Consider the following 19,568-nt stretch of genomic DNA (forward strand, 5'->3'; position numbering starts at 1 on the left):
CACAAATCTCAAAGATTTTCTGGACGGAGAAAATGAAATGATGTTCTTGAAATAATTTCCTTGGCTCCTAAAAATATAATGATTTCTTAATTTTATCTAAATCTATTTTCATCAAATGTGGCACTTTCTCATTAAAAGAGCTGAAAGAAAGATTTGGTCTTTTGTTTAAAAATCTATTACGAGGAGAAAATTATTTTGTAATTATTTTAAAGGTGTTCAAAGGAGAAGATGAATGATACACATGATAAAGATGAATATAAAGAAAGACAAAGGGTGAAAACTGAAAACAAGAAACATAAAGGACGAAATAGGGATAAAGGAATAAAAAGACAAAATTCCAGTATTAGAAAGTTTTTGATTGACTTTTCAGTGAATGCATTATGCATGAATAACTAAAAAAAAAAATTGGATCATCTGGTTATTTGTACAAAAGTAAGGGGTCACACGAAAAACTGGTAGGCGGTCCATTGGGAAATAACCCGTAATATAATATGTGAGCCATTTTTCACTCGTAATGTAGTAAAAATGTCTCTCAAAAGTTTAAAAATTTGAAGAGGAAAAAGAGTTATTACCTATATAACCCCCTCTTTCGAGGTTAGTGTCTGATGGTGTCCCTTAATTTGTAATCTTAAACAACTTCTAACTAAAAGAACTTCTCATAAACTCAAATGCAGAATGTTACGAAATTAGGAAAGACAAAAAAAATGACTAAGCCATTGAATTTGGCTCCAAAAATCGGTGAAACCCTGACGCAGTCAAGAGCTCTTGAGCAGAACGCCGTTATACATCTATGATATACATTTCACACTAATTTTATATTGGTAATTTCAATTTTGATAATTGTATCTTTTCTCCTTTGTATTTGGCTATATTTATTTATTCCATAAACATATACGTCGATGCCTCTACATTAGATTAGTAAAAGAGAAGTTTTGAGGGTGTTCAGCAAATATAGTCGGAAAATTCGTCACGACCATATTTCTGGAGAATAAAATTTTAAATGGAGGAGTATCGACCTGATGGCCTCATGATAAACACTTAGTGAACTATATCTCGTAATGGTTTAGATCTTAAGAAGTCCGATATATAGCTCAGTTTGAGAACTCTTGTTCTTCTAGCAGAACGTAGTGTTCAAAGGAGGCCCAGTGCCACTTTACAAGCAACACTTCCTCTCATCGACGTTCTTGCTCAACGAACTAAGCTTCTTCGGTAGGTTAAATCCATGCCGATCGATTCGAATCATGAAGACATAAATGTGGAGGGGGCAATTCAAAATAACAAAGGAACCAAAAGTCATATCATGGTAGAGTGGACATAAAGTTTTTTTTTTTGGTTGAAAGTAATTGGACATAAAGTTGATGGTGGCTATAATTGTAATGTTGTAGTAAATCTTTTGGTTACTGAAGCTCATAATAATCATTCAAGTAAATTAAAACATGAATATAGCACCACAAAAAAGTGAGGATTTGAAAGCAACAACAGAAGATGCCAAAGTTATTTTGTAATCGAATCCTTGTTTCTCTCTCTAGTCTCTACCCTATAGTGTCTATAATTTTTTTTGATACAGATTGAAAGAGATAGAATGTACTATATGAGAAAGAGCTGGCATTACCCAAGTGGTTGGTGTCGGCTTTATACTGTACCACTATTACAAGCTCCACCAACATGACCAGGGAGGAGTGGAGGACTGAGGAGGAGGAGGAGATCCTTTAATCCAACCTCTTCTCTCTCTCTCTCAACTACCCATCAGGTTTTTCAATTCACCCTTTTCATCTTTCTCACTCCTATCAGTCTTTTCAACAGAAGAAAAAACCAAAACCCCACCTCTCTGTCTACTACTTAAAAACTCTCCTTTCATGCCCCCCAGAAAGTAGCCATGAAGGAAAACTAAGACAAAGAGAACCCAATACCCATGGATATTTCAACAAAGGGGTCTGGTTCTGGTTTCTTCGCTGATTCATCACTTGATGGTTTAAAATTTGGTAAGAAAATCTACTTTGAGGATGTGGGTATTGGAGTTTCGACTAAATCAGGCGGTGGGTCGTCTTCAATTTCTACTAGTGAAGGGTTTCCGGTGTCTTCACCGGCGCCGGCTATTGTTAGAAAAGTAAGGAGAGTTACTCAACCAGGGCAACCTCCTAGATGTCAAGTTGAGGGTTGTGAAGTGGATCTGAGTGGTACTAAGGCTTATTATTCAAGGCATAAAGTTTGTCCAGTTCATTCTAAGTTTCCTAAGGTCATTGTTGCAGGATTAGAGCAGAGGTTTTGCCAACAGTGTAGTAGGTCAGTTTTTTTAATCCCTTCATTTCCCCCCTTTCTCTCTCTACCCTCTTTTAATGGTTATGATTTTTGTTTTTAGGTTTTCAGTTTTGGGTTTCATTTATTTGTTGCTGTGATTTTAGTTCTGTGCAGAAAGGTAGTTCTATTATGATTTGGTTTTGGTTTTGATATTATTTGTTGTTGTTTTTTGTTTGGTGTCTGGTCTTCTTTTTGTGGTATTAAACCCTAATATGAATTTCTCAAATGCACCTGTTTTTTGTTGTTTGAAATATTTCTTTAACTCAGTTTTTGGTTGGTTATGGGTTTGTAGTTGGATATGACAATGAGAACAATATCAAACTCTTATTAATAAACTAGTAAATCTGCATAGTTGAAGATAAAGGCAGAGTTGGGTGGGTTTTAGTTTTTATGATAGATTATTATATTTAGGTCTTCCATTGAAGAGAATATAGTACTGGTTAGCAGGTAAGTGGGAGTTGCTTTGGGCTCACTAGTCACTATAGAACATTTGACAAGATGGAAGTGTTTTTTCGGTATAGTATTAGACTTATAATGCAAGTGGTAATCATGGGTTAAAGTAGTTCGACTTTAGTGATGCATTCTAGTGTGAGTCGAAGCAACGAGCCAACATCCAAGAAAACATCACAAAGCGAGAAGCATTCCGCACATGTCAATAGGTGATAAAACTGTCTGTGTTCAAGTCCTCGTTGGACTTTTGAACGAAGATGTGAAAAGATGTAGGAGCGACAAACTCTGTTCTGGTATATGAAAGGAGTAAGTAGGCTCAGTCAATAGTTTTTAGAATCCTATCTAATTATTTAGGAGTTGATGTTTGAGTGTGGAACTATATTTCTTCTGTTTCACGTAATCTAGTTTTAAGAATTGCGTTTGCCGATTGATCTTGGAATTTTGTTTTGTTCTTTCATGCATAAAATTCTCTAATTTTGCTTTGTACTTGTTGAGTTGTTATCGACTTTGGGATGTCGATGAGTTTCCCTTTGTTGAAGTTGTAGAGCATTAGTTACCCAAATATGATCTCTGCTTTCTACTTCAACTGTTGATTTCATATGACAATATAACATTTCTTGGCTATTGATGCATGGTCTGGCCAACATATGAGTATCAGTACGAAACACCGATATGAGGTGTCGGAAGCAGTGTAAACACTGTGGAGAAGTATCAATTGAACTTGATCAAGATATATATCTAGACTTAATAATTGATGTTGAAGTTTTTAAATAACTAAAAAGCTAGGTATTAGGGTAGGAGAGATGCTTCTTCCCTCTCATCCTGTAGCTTTTTTTTTTTTGCATAAATCATCCTGTAGCTTATTGTGATGCTTTTGGGATGTCGTAAGTTGATAAATAGGATCAGGGATTTGAATTCTATTCCTAATATTATTGTAATGGCCTACAGATTTCATCAGCTCCCTGAGTTTGACCAAGGAAAACGAAGTTGTCGCAGACGTCTGGCTGGTCATAATGCGCGTAGGAGAAAGCCACAACCTGGATCCTTATTATCTCCACGCTATGCACGACTTTCTTCATCTCCCCAGGGTAAGTTATTAATCTTAGAAATCAGGCGTGCCGTCGTAAAACCACGCCTGAAGTGTTCACTCTCGCATCTGAAGAGGATTTGGGCTTCTCAACCGAACTCAGAACCTAATTTGGTTTTGTTTTCAGGCCTGACTGACCAAGCTCTGTCCGATTGCATCATTTGCTTTACATGTTTCCAAAATTAACTGTGAAATGTTGCTTAGGCGGTATCCGTTTTTTAATTTGAAGTTAACTCATCTGAATGTCACTTGTCTGAATCGGACCCTATGAGTCTGACTTATTTTGGTCCGGGGTACACTAATCGTCATGTTAGGTTATATCAGTGAAGAGATTCTTGTTTCAGACCTATTTTATGTTTAACTCAAATGGACCCAATATCAGTTGGATTCGGCCATTTAAAGGGAGTCAGATGCACCCAGACAAAGAAAAGCACTCTAAAATAAACTTGACTCGGATGATTCAAACCATTCAGATGAATTAGATTTGAATTTAGGAAAAAGAAACAGAGTTGGTGGTTTTATTTAATTTAATTTTTTCAATTAGGAACAGAAGATAGTAGCAGAGTTGCTGGTTTCTTGATGGACTTCTCAGCATACCCTAGAATGCCTGGAACTGATGCATGGCCGACCATTAGGGCACCTGACAATGGACCAACTCCAACTGGAAAGTTTCTCGGTCAGGAATGGCAGGCGAATCATCCAGCTAGCATCTATTCTCATGGGTTTCACCAATATCTTCAAGCACCTTCACCAGGTGGGACTGTTCATTCCAGTTTAAGAATACCACCAGGTGAATGTTTTGCTGGAGTCGCCGACTCCAGTTGTGCTCTCTCTCTTCTGTCAAATCAGTCATGGGATCCCAGAAACCATTCTTCGACTACTCTTTCGGTGAATAACTTAGTGAGCAATGAAGGTTCTCCAATGGCTCAATCTACAACACTTCATGGTGCTGTGATGAATGGTTTCACGGGTAACACGTGGAATTTCAAGAATGATGAAACCGGGAACAACTTGTGCCACAATTTCGGATTAGGAGAAGTTTCTTCAAGCAACTGTCATCAGTTTTCTGGCGAGCTTGAGTTAGCTCATCAACAGACGAACAGACAATACATGGAACTCCCACCTTCAAGGGCTTATGACTCTTCTTCTACTCATCAGATTGACTGGTCTCTTTAAAGAACATATGTTTCGGAGAGACTTCCATGGACTTCTCTTTCGCTTTCTATGTCTGCTTAGGAATCATATGCTCCACGACCAACCTGATTATCAAATCTTGCTTGTTATTTGTATTTGCTATCTTGATCTTCTTCAGAAGGTAGACTGACTTGAATCTCAAAAATTTCTGATAGACCTATTTGAGAACTTGCCTTGAATGGCGGAACTTGACTTGAATGACTGAACTTGCTTGTGTTTTGTTTTTCTTTTGCTTTCAAATTCCTTCAATTGCCATGTACTTTGACGAGATTATTGTGATTGGTTATTAGTGAATATATGTACAAAAATGACATGGTCTACACATGTACAAACCCATGTTGGCAGGAATTAGGTTTTTGGCTCATTTTAAATCCCGATGAAATCTCACAAAGATCACAAACAAACTTTGGTCATTCATAGTCTTTAAGAGAAGTCTAACCTGTATATAACGAAGATTATTACAGCAGAGGCCTAACTTTAGGTTTTGTATTTCTTGAGTTTTTGTGGCTGCTAATGGAAAGGCTATGGAATAGACTACAAAACTTACCTTGGCGTCATATATGATATGATGGAAGTTTGGGATATGCTCATTACTAAGGAATGAGTCCTTGAAGCTCATAACTTGGCACACAAATGCAAGTATAAGAGTACATAATGAGCCCTAGAGGCTCATAACTGCGCACGAGTGCAAATATATACATAATGAGCCCTACAGGCTCATAGCTGCGAACACAAATGCTAGGGTTCATAATTGCGCACACGAATGCAGGTATAGGAACGAAGTGGTGAGAATGGATGTAAGTAGGCCATATTATACAAACATAGTTTCTTTGGTTTAATCGATGTATATACGACTTAAATTTTAGCTTGTCACTCATCTGAACCATCTACTCATGTTAAATGCGGGTATGCCGAATGCTAATTTTTTCCTTCTTCAGGAGTCGGATTTGAGCAATATTTAGATCTATACTCAAACTTAACGAGAAGAACACAACGATATAGAACGAAGCGATTAGATGAGTACAGTTTGTTCAAAACCTCAAAAAATTACGTCTATAATTAACATTGATTGGAACTCTATGCGTAAAAGAAGGTGGCACCGGACGCTGGAGCACAACCGACACTCCCACCTACACGCTTATGGTTTGAGAAAGTGCAGACGAAACCTAAGGCAAGACTTCCTTATGGCTCATACCCTTCCACAAATAAACCATCACCTTCTTCTCCGATCACAATCCCATCGATGAAGAACCTCACAAGATGCTACCCTAAGAAGCTAATTTATAACACCAAAGGGAGCACACCTCAATGATTCAACTGCTCCATACAAGGAACATAACTAGATCTTCACCTGTTTGTAAGTAACATGCACCTGAAGAGGTACTTACAATACTATAAATACCCTCCTAAAAGCATTCAAGAATAGGAGAACTCAACGAGAGACGGAGGACCAAAATGTAATTCCTAGAAAACTAAAAGGGTAACTTTAAAAGGGCATCTCTAAAGTGTTATTGGCGCCACTTTCCTTCGCATTCTCACTCTGAAATTGGCCTTGAGAGGCGCGCACCAATAACACTTTAAGATGGTGTCTTTAAAACTACCAGTTTGCATGGAAGACAAAGTTCAGACTACTTGCAATTCGTATAGCAGTATAGTTTCTGATTTTGAAGTATAATTTTAACAGATAGATAATCCGTTGTATCATGAGAAACAAACACTATCATTGTTAGAGTTGTTAAAATTATACATAATTTTGAAGTAAAGAGAATACCCAATTTAATCAAGTTTTGTTAGTTACGTAGTCGTTTAGTGGGAAAACTCTCTGTGTTTTCAAAATAAAAAGATTTTCCATTACAAAATTTCAGTAATCTATCATTTTAGAAAAAAAACATATTTCATATGTGGGTGGTTCTATAGACGCCCCATATTATTGCCCTAGGCCTAGTTTCCAAGCCAAAATTTGAAACCAATTCATGTGTAAATGGGGTTAGTTCAACAAAAAAAAATGTAAATGGGGTTAGAACAATAATCTGGGGTGCCTACATAACTACATTTCATGTGTGTATATATTAAATATAAGGTCGTAATGTTGGATTCCCTTTCGGGATATAAATATTTTTTTTTGGTCATTTTTTGCTAGGGTCAGATTAAACGAAAGTGATGGTTATGGTAAATTTGACTTTTAATTCAATATTAATCTTTTAAAACGTTGTCCTAACGTGACCGAAATGATGACTTTTCTAGACACCTAGACTTTTCTCATGAAATATCGACGTTGGATAGTACAAGAATCTGACAAATTAGATAAGGCAAAAAGAATATAAAGTAAACAAAAGAAAGAACATCATCGTAGACTAATCTTAATTTTTAGCAAATTACTTCATTTTCTTAAGAGCTTAGGTAGATCTGTCGACAAATATTATATTGAAACAAAGACCTAAATTTTGAACTACCCATTAGGTAGTTGATTTTTTTTTGCATATTTATAGGGTTTTGGGAGTTTGGCATGTAAAGAAAATAACAAGACAAGGTAATAAGATATGGCAAATATGGGATGGCTCCTTATTGGTTTCATTATTTTGGTCTCATCAAGTGTTCGTTCGACATCTTTCCATGACTACTCTAACACATTTAACCGGAGTAGTTTTCCGTCTGCTTTTGTTTTTGGGACGTCTTCTGCTTCATATCAGGTGAGGTTTTGATCTTGTCAAACTTATGACTTTTAGTTTGTCAGAAATCTTGATTCGATCTGATTTTGAGTTCATGTGAATCAAAATTTTAAATTCAAACAAGTGAAATATTCTCCTATGAAAAAGAAAACAAACACCAATTTATCTTTTTTCCTTTGACATTTTTAAAAACGTTCTAGACTTCTAGTTAATTGTTTGCTATATTGTGGTTGTGGTGAAAGTACGAAGGTGCAGCTAGGGAAGATGGTAAAGGACCAAGTGTTTGGGATATTTTCACCCACAAATTCCCAGGTATATATATTGCTTTCCGTCCGTGCCTGCTTGAACACGAAAGAACTATATCATCCTTTAAATGTTATTACAAAATCATTGCTTTTTATTTCAGAAAAGATAGCGGATCGTAGCAATGGAGATTTGGCTGTCGATTCTTATCATCGTTACAAGGTATTATTTTTTATTATATGTTTCTAATGAGTGAAAAGGGTTTTGGAGAGAAAAATTTAATATCAACCTCAACCACCAACGACAACGAGATAACGAAAATATATTTTCGAGTAAAAAATTATCAATTTGTTTTTGGAAATTATAAGATTCGAAAATGAATAGTGTTACTGTGTAATTGAACAGGAAGACGTGGAGATAATGAAAGACATGGGTATGGATAGTTATAGGTTCTCCATCTCGTGGTCCAGGTTATTACCAAGTACGTAAATATTTTTTTACCCCGACCTTCAATTCGCATAATTTGAGCGATTGCTAAATGCGTCTTTCCATTTTCGTTAAAGACGCTCATTTTCTTCACACTCTCCCCCTAAAATTTGTCTCGATAGCGCCTCTAACTCTTCCCTAGTATGAGTTATGCATTCATAATGGATTAGACCTAAATCCAAAGGTATATGCTTGTCTGGGCCACCAAATTTAGGACCCATTCTAGGAGGTGCTTATAGAATTATACAAAAAAGTACTCTCTGCCAAGGCCCTCTATTTAATGGGAAATTTTAAATACACTCACCAAATTTGTCATATACACACGCATCAAAGGTGATTTTACAACACTAATGATTTACATTAATGTTTGTCCTAATCATGATTATTAGATGGAAAAATAAGTGGGGGAGTTAATAAGGACGGCATCACTTACTACAACAATCTCATCAACCGTCTCTTGTTCCGTGGTAACAAATAATTTTTATATCTCTCGTCTATAAATTACTAGTAGTGATAGAGCAAGGGAAATTTCAGACACACTTGGAAGAAAATTCTAAATTAAAGTCGAATTGTTTTTGGATTTAGGAAACAAATCAATAGTAAATTGACAAATCAACCAAACCATTAATTTCGGCTTCCCACCTTCCTAAATTTGTTTAGGATTTCCCTTGCTAGACCATTTTTCATAAATTATGTCAAAATTCTAAAAATATGAACGAGGCTGGTGCAGGTGTGGAGCCATTTGTAACTATATTCCATTGGGATCTTCCCCAAGTCCTAGAGGACGAGTATGGAGGCTTCTTAAGCCCTCTCATCGTGTAAGTTGTTTTTTCACCACTTTATCTTTTTTCTTTTGGCAACTTTCAAATCGAAAGAGCAATAACATAAGATAATTAAGCTTTCGACTGAGAAATAATTTCGGTCACAGACTTTGGTAAAGTGGGAATCCAATACCTTTTGTGAATGTTGTCTTGGACCTTACTTGCCCCCAAGTAGTACCGGATATATCTTATCTCAAAATCTAGGTCGAGAGGTGAGGTTCTCCCTCACATTGCTATAATGACAAAATCTTTGACTTAATGACTCATTTTCACTCAAAGACAAAGTTTTTTCAAAATTTGACTTTGATCTGGACCGTTCTTTTACCCGCGTGACTCATCCAGTCTAGGATTTTGTCAAAAATCTTTTGTACATTCCCTTTATAAAGTGACCATCACACCCTTCCACAACTAATGCGGGACTAACACCAACACCATTTTCCTGACGAGTCTAACAGAAACATAAAAGAGGACGAACTCAGTCGGAATTATTATGATTATTATTACTACACAAATTTTGAATCGAAAAACTAAAAGCCGCTAGTGGACGACCCAATCTAATGGTTTAGAAGCATATGCATCAGAGATGATTTCAAAGATTATGCAAAGCTCTGCTACCAAGAGTTTGGTGATAGAGTGAAGCATTGGACTACTTTAAATGAGCCATGGACATATACAACCGGAGGGTATGTCTCTGGGATTTTCCCACCAGGGAGATGTTCAACATCAAGGAACTGTACTGCTGGGGATTCAGGATCAGAACCCTACTTGGTCACTCACCATATGCTTCTTGCTCATGCTGCTGCTGTTTCACTTTACAAAGACTACTACCAAGTATGTATTTTATGTATTTCTATATATTCGAGTACTCATTTGACATAAAGTAGTGAATTTTAATGTCCATGTACTTAATATATGTATGTGTGTAGTCACGCCAGAAGGGTAAAATTGGAATAAATTTAGTGTCTCACTGGATGGTGCCTTTTTCCAAATCCAAGCAAGACCAAGATGCAGCAATGAGAGCACTTGATTTCATGTATGGATGGTAAGTAGTACCTTTTCCTTTTCTATGTAATTTCGCGAATGGAAAAGTCTACATGGCCCGAAAATGTTGCCTAACCATGGCTCAAATGATGACATGGCATGTCTGAGAATGAAAAATGACATCCCAAGTGAATGAACAACGTAGAAGAAGTTGATCCGGAGTATGTTCCCGGCGCAACAGAATTATTGCTTCATATAAACAACATGAAGAGTAACCACTCTAAGGGATAATCTTTTCTCATTTTTGGCAGGTTCATGGACCCATTAACTTATGGGGACTATCCGAAGAGTATGAGGGCTCTAGTAGGAAATAGGTTGCCAAAATTCTCAGAAAAAGAATCGAAAATGGTGAAAGGATCGTTTGATTTCATTGGATTAAATTATTATACTGCTTTTTACTCATCTCATATTCGTTCCGTTTCTACTCAAAATGTCAATCCTACTTACACAACTGATTCTCTCGCCAATCTAACCAGTAAGTCTACTTTTATACAACTTCCTATCTTCAACATAAACATATATTTTGAATATTATGTTATGCTTATAACAACAAAACATAATGTATTTTGATACCGTGGCAGCTCAACGAAATGGAGTTCCTATTGGCCTTAAGGTATGTGTCTACGTAGGAACTTATTATTTATAAATGTATATTCTGTGAGAATAGTCCCACATAAAGAAAATGTACTCTAGTAAGGAAAAAATACGACGTCTAGGCCTTTTCTATTCATTGTCAATTTGTTTTGGATTAGATGACAACAAACTTAACATGACATCGGAGTTAGGCCCAATGCAACACGTGCTCCACATCACCCAAAAAAGACGCGTTTTGGCTAAAAAAACGCTAAACATGAGGGGGTTCTATGAGAATAACCGCACAAAGTATAAAATATTTTAGTAACCAAGAATATAATAACTTATCATCTCTACTCATAGTCAATTAGTTTTGAGTTGGATGACCACAAACGTAACATATTAGGAATATGAACCAGACATTATACTATTTTATTTTGACACCATGAAAGCACAAACGTTTTTAGTGAACCTCTATGCATTCATGTCATTTTTATTCTTTGGTGCATCGATGTCATATGATGTAACGAATCATTTTATGAAAAACATATATGTGATGGGACGAGATATTTAAATATGCAGTCAGGATCAGCATGGTTACATGTGTACCCAGAAGGGATAAGAAACTTACTGGTTTACACAAAGAAGAAATACAACAATCCTACCATTTACATTACAGAGAATGGTTAGTATCATATCAATAGGGTTACTTTTTGAGGTGGAATATGAAAATGATTTGAGGGATATTTACACATAATATGTGATATGATATAAAATATGGAATAATACATGTTAAATATATGCAGGGATATCAGAGAAAAATGATGAAAATATGACAGTGGAGGAAGCATTGAAGGATGAACTAAGAGTTCATTACTATCATACCCATCTTGTTAACCTTCTAAGAGCTATCAAGTACTAAAACTACTTACCCTTTTTTTCCCATTTGAGTTTTTTTAACTATCAATATATTAGTTACTCAGAGCACAAATTACTAAAAACCTATAATGATGTACAAACAAGCTTGCAGTACTAGTTGGATTTAGTCTTTTCGAACTATGAAAAGACCAAAATAACCCTTATCCTATTAAGGCGGGGTGCACGAAGGAGTGTACAGGGAGTCATCCTATCAGCTCATTTTTTAATTTAGGTTTTTGGGTGTAAATGACAGGGAAGGAGTTGATGTGAGGGGATACTTTGCATGGTCATTGCTAGACAACTTCGAATGGAACATGGGATATACTGTTAGATTTGGACTCAACTACGTCGACTGGAGAAATGGTCTCAAGAGATACCCTAAGTACTCTGCGCGTTGGTTCAAGAACTTCCTACTCCATGATTAATATTATACATATATAAACATACCCTTATGGCCTTATACTTGATTAGTATAATATGGAGGCTACTCGTGTATATTTCTTTACTGAATAAATTTATTTTTATAAATTCGTCGATATGTAGAATAATTGTATTTTGTATTAGATAATGAAATTTATTTTTATAAACTCGTGTATATTTCTTTACAAGGGAGATTTTGTATATATTTCGTAAATTGGGCATCAAAAGCCATTAACTGGTAACATTTTCATTCATGGTTTACTGGAGAAACCCATTTTTTAAGGGGAAATTCTTGTGATTCTTCGTAAGTGAAAATTATGTATAATGTTGCTCTACTTTGATTCCTTGTCATTGTGGAGCCGAAAAAATAAAGCCATTGGATCCGACAAAAATGTCGTAAAACGACCGTTAAAGAAAAGAAAAATGCTAGGAATAAGAAAAACTAAGCAGACTCTCCACAAAATTTTAAGTGGCTTGTTGCAATTCACATTTCTGATAATTATGAATTATTGAATTACGAATCACGGCAACCCATATAGGATTTTGTTCATAGTCTGCCTAGCGCGCTTTTCTTGTGTCTAGATTTACTTAGAGAAAAAACATGTTGTAGGTCTCAACATGACGTATTTTATATCAGTGTTACATCAAAAAGTTTTCTATCTGCTCCGTCGTATAATTGAATTTAGTGAATGCAATAAATGTTGATAATACTGTAACAATAACAACTTAACAATCTCCATGAATTCTTACAAGTAAAACTATTGTTGTTAGATCTCCATGAATTCTTAAAACAACAACAGACATAAAACCTTATTACTAAATAGAGGTACTATTAGGGACACCCATCCCTGTGACCCCAGGATTAGAGAATGGTTTCAATAGCTCATATGGCACTACACCAGCTCCGGTTCTGTTCTTCAACTTCTCATCTACATTTCTACCATCAATTGTTCTCTCCAAATCCTTGAGTTTTTCGCTAAATCGTTGGAACGCCTCCTTCACGGTCGGGTCATCTGCCCATGCAGGCTCTAATTGACCTCCTATGTACTCCTCTTCCGGGGAGTGGTCCGATAACACATCTATAGTTGCCATCACAACTGTAGCTTGAACTTGTGAAGGAAGACATTCTATAAGTGTTGATTCAGGATTTTCGAGGAATTTTTTGAAATTTTCTTCGGTTGGGTCCTCAACAGGCATATTAGTTCTTGCAATGGAGGGTCGGTTTGGGAAATAACCTGCGTACGCGTACTGGGCAAAGTTAACTGCCGAATGGTGAGCCGAAGCGACCCAGATTATGGTTGTCAGTATGCTGATTAGATCGTTTTGTGTTTTTAAGACCGGCCACCATGGTTCATCCTTCTTGTCTCCATGACCTTTGGTTCTAATCTCTGTCCACCATTCTTGAAGTTCCGGATCGCCTTCAACGAGATCTGAATTTGGGTAATAATGGTTTACGTAGTCACCCACCCAAGTCTTTATCACATCCCATAAGATGAGACCATCGTTAGCGAATGGATAGTCTTCGATTGTCAATTTTAAACCATGCTCAGCCATTGGGTCTTCTACTGCCATACCCCTGAAAATATGTTCATGAAATTACCTATGAACGTGTACGGGAAAAACAATTTTTCTAGTCATTGTCAATATGTATGAGTTACCTTCTAATAAGGTCTGCTGGGAGACCTTCCATGTCGAAGCGCCATTGCTTGTCGTAAAAGACGGAGCTTAGTTCCATAGAGTACTTACTCGGGGAGAAGGCGATCTCAATGATTCCGCCACCATTTATGAGATATTGGCGAGCTAGGGCATTGATATTCATGGTGTATCGACAATGTGGGTGTAAAAGTCTATAAATAGGATGCATTTCACTTAATTGTCGATGTGTTGCAATTATATAGGGTTCCATACAACAATGAGTCCTTAACCTACCAAAATAAAGTTAGGAGACCGAGTAAGATTAGGCGCCAAAAAAAAAAAAGTAGTTTATAGGTGTCACAAGAAGGATAAGTATATATACCAGTGGCTGACAAGCTCGTGATAGCCGGAATCATGAGCAGCGACATGAGCTTTAGCCAACCTCCACAGCCAGAGACTGGTGGCACTGCTATTACTTGGTGTGAAGACTTCCTTCCACTGTGGTTTATCTCCGTCAGGTGGGCGAGTTAGTTCAATGGCTATGGGTTTTAAGGTTCCTTCTTCTGTTAGAAAGAAGAGAGTTCTCGATCCATACAATGTCGTCCCTTTAATTGCTCGCACTTTGTTCACATATGGTAAAAATGTATCGTGGTAGTCTAATATGAATAGTTTCTTCTCCTCCATTGCCTAGTTAATTATTACAAAATCTGAATCAATTCTAGATGTTGTTCAACTTTACAAAAATATGATTTCGGAGTAGATTGCATTTTATACCTGCGCGACGGTACCTTGGATATGGCTCTCGACGAGTTTTGTAGTAATTAAAGAATCAGGTGGTCCATACGTCTCTGGGTCGAGATTGCTCTGTAGCGGCCATTCCTGCTAAAACGATGTTATGTTAACTTATTAATAAGGAATCAGTTGCATTATAAGTTAGCGTACCTTGACCAACTGAATACTATATGGATTGGTCCCAGCGAGTGTTTGACGAGCAAACTCCTCGTCTTTTAGCCAAGAGAATGTGTCTCCTGCTAGCAAGAAATTTAGCATAACTGATCAGCATTTACAAATCTATAACAAGTCTAGACTCGTATAAGTATACTTTTTAGAGTTTCAAAAAATTAAGATGTTAAATTTGTGGACATTTAATTCAAGACTAATTGACAGTGAGCATAAATGACCTATACATTATATTTTTACTAGCTTACTATTTTCTCCATGTAGGATTATTCTCACATTTGTTCATCATGGATTGGTTCGACCCGAGAGAGAGAGATGGATTATAGGAGAGAGATATACATACTCTCTAACAGCTGTGGAGTTTCAAAGATTAAGAGTTGATCTCCTTGGGTTGCCACCACTTTCACTAGTTGTTTTAGCACAGATCCTAGCACAGATCCAACATTCGACAACGAAAACCCTTGACTCCTTTTTTCTCCATTTTCACCCTGTTTAAGCAAGGTGATCCCATCCTTGAATAAAGAATTTATCTCTGTGAAGTTCTTGAAACTGAGGTTCATATCGATGCGGGCTAAAGATTCGAGCACCGATGGCAATGCATTAAGGCCTGAGCTCAATGTCCTCACTGTGAATGATAATTGTTTCTCTTCTGAGAATTTTTCATCCCTTGGCACATAAACTGTAGTTCCTTTCTTCTCTGTCAATGGGTCTGCCCACCATAAGCAATAACCTAGTTAGTATACTCATATTTTTGGTGACAAAAAATAAAGTTCAAAAGCTCACTTCATTAAACATATTTTCATGGAATTGAATGACTTTCCTAGCGGTGTCTATTGGGCTGGGTCGGGCCGGTAAGAACCGGGTCATTCCTAGACACAACCCAGACTGACCCAAGCCGATAAACACCACTAGACTCTCCACCGTGAGCAATTTTCATGACGTAGTCCACTTTTAATTGTTTGTAATTTGTTTCTCCAAGACATTAGCTTCCCCATAAACCTAAAAATAGTCTTAATAGTTTTCTTAACGTGGTACCTGCACTTGTTGTATGTTTCGAAAAATTCACTTATAATTACGAAAATTTTGAGAATAAAAAAGAATTAGCTTTTGTTGGAGATTTCAAAATACCGAACGGGCACAATTCCCATTGGTATTGGGTGTATATATCCCTTCATCAAGTGGGCATATCCCATTTGAAGGCCCATTAGATGGTATCTAGTGACAAACTATAAATATGTATCTCAACTTAAAAAAAAAAAAAAAAACTATAAATACGTAAGTGCCACTTAACCAATCCAACATGCCTCCAACAGATATTTTTTTTCTCTTTAAAATTTGTTTTCTATAGTCAAATGTAAAGGTATTTTGGTATTTTATTTAAAAGTTATTTGGCGGATTCGGAATGGATTCTTTTTGGCATTATAAGTTAATGTTGAAGGTGTTTTCGATCTTGGTCAAGACGTACATACTTTAAATCAAGATAGTTGTTAAATTGGGGATGGAGGGGGAAATAGAAGGAAACAAAATTGACTTTTATTTAGGGCTTAGAAGTTTTAAATTTAAGTTCCCCATGTGAACTTTAACTACGAAATATCATCAACACTAAATCACACCTCCCCCTGTCCTACAAAATTTGGCTCTGGTGGACGCCTGTACCACGAATAACTAGGCTGCCGTAGAAAATTTCCAGCAAATAGTGTAAAGACAAAGTAAATATACTCGACAAAGTTAATGTACTATAGGAGCCCGGTCTAATAAATGATGGTGGTCCAAAAAATTTGGGTGGCCAAAATTAGCTAAGGCCAAAATGGCTTTATTAATGAATATGACATGGTGTGACCAATAATAGGGTGTACAAAGAAAACGTGAATAAAATTTCATAAAAAAAAAAGGTGAATATTTTTGGCTTAATCCGAAAATAATTTACCTTTTTGTGATGGGCCGCGGCCGGTCCTGCAACGCCTTGGATAAGGGTGGTTAGGACCACCTAGTACTGGTCTATCTAATTCGTCATTGACATCTGGATTCCCAAGATCGTTGTAAAAATCGTAGTCATATATCCTTTCGAAACTCTTTCTCTCTCCTTCCCCATTTCCTCTTAACTTCTTTAGCTCCTCCTCTCTTCTCTTCTTCAATCCATTTGGAGTGTCCATTGGCAAGTATGACTGCTCAATATCCATATATTAATCAACAATGATGTGTACAAGAGTAATAGAAAATGGGATATTTTTTTTTAGAGAAAAGGCTATGTTTCCAAGCACTCAATTCAAAATAAGTAAAAGAAATTTATTAAGATTTTAACACAATTCTATCTTTTTTGAAAACAAAGAAGGACTCTATTCAAAACTAGTCTACAGTATTGAGCGGAGACTTCATTGATATTATTTTAGTCGCGATGTTTCTTTTTAGTATTCTGGGTTGTTCTCACACGCTCTTTAGGTACGGTGTTCTTTGTTAATTGTCTTTTTATTGACTAACGTTAAGCACTTCTGACCACTTGATAGGTTATGTGGGCGTGGTCGCGTGGAGAACTTGTACTAGATAAAAATATCTGATACTGTATGAATTAAATAACTCAACATTAATTGACAAACAATAGAGATGCCCAAAACATGTGTTATAAATTCATTTGATAACGACGCTTTTCTTTCTTGATGTCTGACTATTTTCTCTAGAAAAGTTTTATAGGAACGTCACTGGCTCCATTATTCTTGTGGCAGCTACACTCCGTTTATTAACACCTTCCCAAAATTACCACTAATTTAATAGGCTATCAAACTCACATATTTATTTTTTATAGGAGAAATATTATTTGGCCCAAAATTTGAGATAGACCACATGTCAAGGTTGATATGGCCGACTTCCATTAGTCGGAGTATTTTCTCTCGACATGATCTGACTAATAGAAGCTGGCCACGCCAGCTTTCGAAATATGACTGACTTCAAATTTCGGACCAAATAACATATTTGTTTTGATATAGGCTAGTAACAAAGAAAACGTGACCTCACATATAGAATCCCTTTCATATGTTAGAAAAGAAAATCATTTCACTCAAGTTAGCAAACTTGATATATATGTATGATGCATCATAAATAAGAGAAAAAATTGAGAGAAAAGATGAAAATTGACCTTAGTAGTAAAAAAGATCCTTTTGTCAGGGTTATCAAACTTGGAATGAACCCAAGAGTTACATGGAATGGTAAGAGTAGAGCCATTTGGAAAGCCACTTAAGACAATGTCCTTCAAAAGCATCTCATTGTGATGTTGGTTCTCAACTACAACTCCTCCAATCTCACCAAAATTTTGTGGTACATTGAACTTGCACTCATACTTCACTTCATTTGCTTCTTCCTTCCCTCGATTCGCATATGCTGTGACGGTTTCCTTCTCCGTTCCCGTCTCTGTATCACTCGAGCATAGTAAAGAAATATCACTATTATTATTATTATTATTTGAATGTTGACTACAATGGTCATTACAAAGACATTTATACATCGATACGATGTGATAAACACGATATCTGTCGAATTACTACTGGTCTAAAGCCTGACGAAACTAAATGGTCTGAAGTCCGACGAATTAAATGGCCTAAAACCTACATAAACTATTTTATTTATACCCAAGTTCAATATTCCAGGATCTGCACTTCCATGGGATCAAACCTGGGACCTCCGCATTGCGAAGTAGATGCACTTACCGACTGGGCTACCAGTTGTTGGCATCACTATTATTATTATTATGAAACATTTCAAAAAACAAAGAGAAAAAAACTTCCATCACTATCATATATTTCTACTGATTAATGCATGGGTTTTCATGTAATAAATAGTAACTACTCTTCGAAAACAATAACAGGAGGAAAATGCAAATGGTGGCAAAAAAAATAGGCCAACCACAGCCTGAAACAGATGTAGCCAGCCCTCATTGATTGGGCGCCCCACTAGTGAGGATGCATGGGTTTTCATGAAATAAATTACAACTACTCTTCGAAGACAATAATAGAAGGAAAAAGCAAAATGGCCTGAAACAAATGGGTCGACCACAACCCACAGCAGATGCAGCCAGTTCTCATTGGTTGGGCGCGCGGCTAGTGAGGGCCGGCTACATCTACTTCATGTTTCTATTAACCCCCTTTTTTGGGACCAAACAAATATAGCTTAAAATTGTAATACTAAATGATCAAAATCTTACCAGGATCATCCTCTGAGCTAACTAACTCAACAAGCATAGATTTGTGCAGAAAATCTTTAATATTGTTGAATACTCCTCCCAGAGACAAGGAGCTTACTACCGTCTTTTTTATCGTTATGACACCCTTAATCTGTGTCATATTTGTGAGAGACGAGACAACTGGCCCGACCGATCTAACAGGGTTTTCGTTCTTGAGTTTGCAGCGGAAAACTGTTCGCCTAGGCGGTCTAATTTTTAATTTGGATGAATAATTTCTACCAGAGAATGGGAAGGGTTTGTGCAAGTGTAATAGAGATGCAGTAGAAGAGTTTGATGGCTGAATTTGAAAACCCAGCATGCTTTTTATAGAGAAAAGGTTTGAATATCTTTCTTGGGTAGGTACCTTATTGATGGTTGTTGTACTGTACATACCCTAGTAGATGGGTTCATTACTTATATAGAGGATGCTTCTGCTTCCAATTCTTAGATATATATAGTAGTCTTTTCAAGTTTATTATAAATCATTTTTGAAGTTATTTTACTATTTGATTATAGTGGTACCATATAAAACTTTTGGCATTTAATTGAGCATTAGTTTGCAA

General features: G+C 36.5%; 3 protein-coding genes across 5 annotated transcripts; 2 read left to right on the plus strand and 1 right to left on the minus strand.

The window, feature by feature from the left end:
* Positions 1-1,471: 1,471 nt before the first annotated feature.
* On the plus strand, positions 1,472-5,337 carry LOC147560015 (squamosa promoter-binding-like protein 9). 2 transcript variants are annotated; one of them, XM_086662014.1, is made up of 3 exons: positions 1,472-2,283; positions 3,697-3,836; positions 4,386-5,337. In XM_086662014.1, the coding sequence occupies exons 1-3, from the start codon at positions 1,913-1,915 to the stop codon at positions 5,009-5,011; spliced, it is 1,137 nt and encodes a 378-aa protein (XP_086518140.1). In that variant the 5' UTR covers positions 1,472-1,912; the 3' UTR covers positions 5,012-5,337. The 2 variants fall into 2 exon arrangements, with proteins under 2 accessions (XP_086518140.1, XP_086518139.1); XM_086662013.1 differs by having other exon boundaries at positions 1,561-2,283; positions 4,380-5,337.
* A 2,162-nt stretch (positions 5,338-7,499) lies between these two features.
* Positions 7,500-12,367, plus strand: LOC147560016 (beta-glucosidase 12-like). The gene is made up of 13 exons (XM_086662012.1): positions 7,500-7,719; positions 7,941-8,010; positions 8,105-8,163; positions 8,347-8,422; positions 8,817-8,894; positions 9,158-9,245; positions 9,830-10,079; positions 10,175-10,290; positions 10,541-10,764; positions 10,871-10,902; positions 11,445-11,547; positions 11,669-11,777; positions 12,034-12,367. The coding sequence occupies exons 1-13, from the start codon at positions 7,570-7,572 to the stop codon at positions 12,203-12,205; spliced, it is 1,527 nt and encodes a 508-aa protein (XP_086518138.1). The 5' UTR covers positions 7,500-7,569; the 3' UTR covers positions 12,206-12,367.
* A 546-nt stretch (positions 12,368-12,913) lies between these two features.
* LOC147560017 (linoleate 13S-lipoxygenase 2-1, chloroplastic-like) lies at positions 12,914-19,389 on the minus strand. 2 transcript variants are annotated; one of them, XM_086662016.1, is made up of 9 exons: positions 18,988-19,389; positions 17,926-18,197; positions 16,723-16,960; positions 15,139-15,504; positions 14,778-14,863; positions 14,610-14,714; positions 14,218-14,522; positions 13,859-14,125; positions 12,914-13,776 (listed from the first exon to the last, which is right to left on the minus strand). In XM_086662016.1, the coding sequence occupies exons 1-9, from the start codon at positions 19,322-19,324 to the stop codon at positions 13,017-13,019; spliced, it is 2,736 nt and encodes a 911-aa protein (XP_086518142.1). In that variant the 5' UTR covers positions 19,325-19,389; the 3' UTR covers positions 12,914-13,016. The 2 variants fall into 2 exon arrangements, with proteins under 2 accessions (XP_086518142.1, XP_086518141.1); XM_086662015.1 differs by having other exon boundaries at positions 14,610-14,717.
* Between the last annotated feature and the right edge of the window lie 179 nt (positions 19,390-19,568).

This window comes from Eschscholzia californica, unplaced genomic scaffold (assembly GCF_041429995.1).
Source record: "Eschscholzia californica isolate CP2 unplaced genomic scaffold, dmEscCali1.0.p SCAF_2, whole genome shotgun sequence".
NCBI lineage: Eukaryota > Viridiplantae > Streptophyta > Magnoliopsida > Ranunculales > Papaveraceae > Eschscholzia > Eschscholzia californica.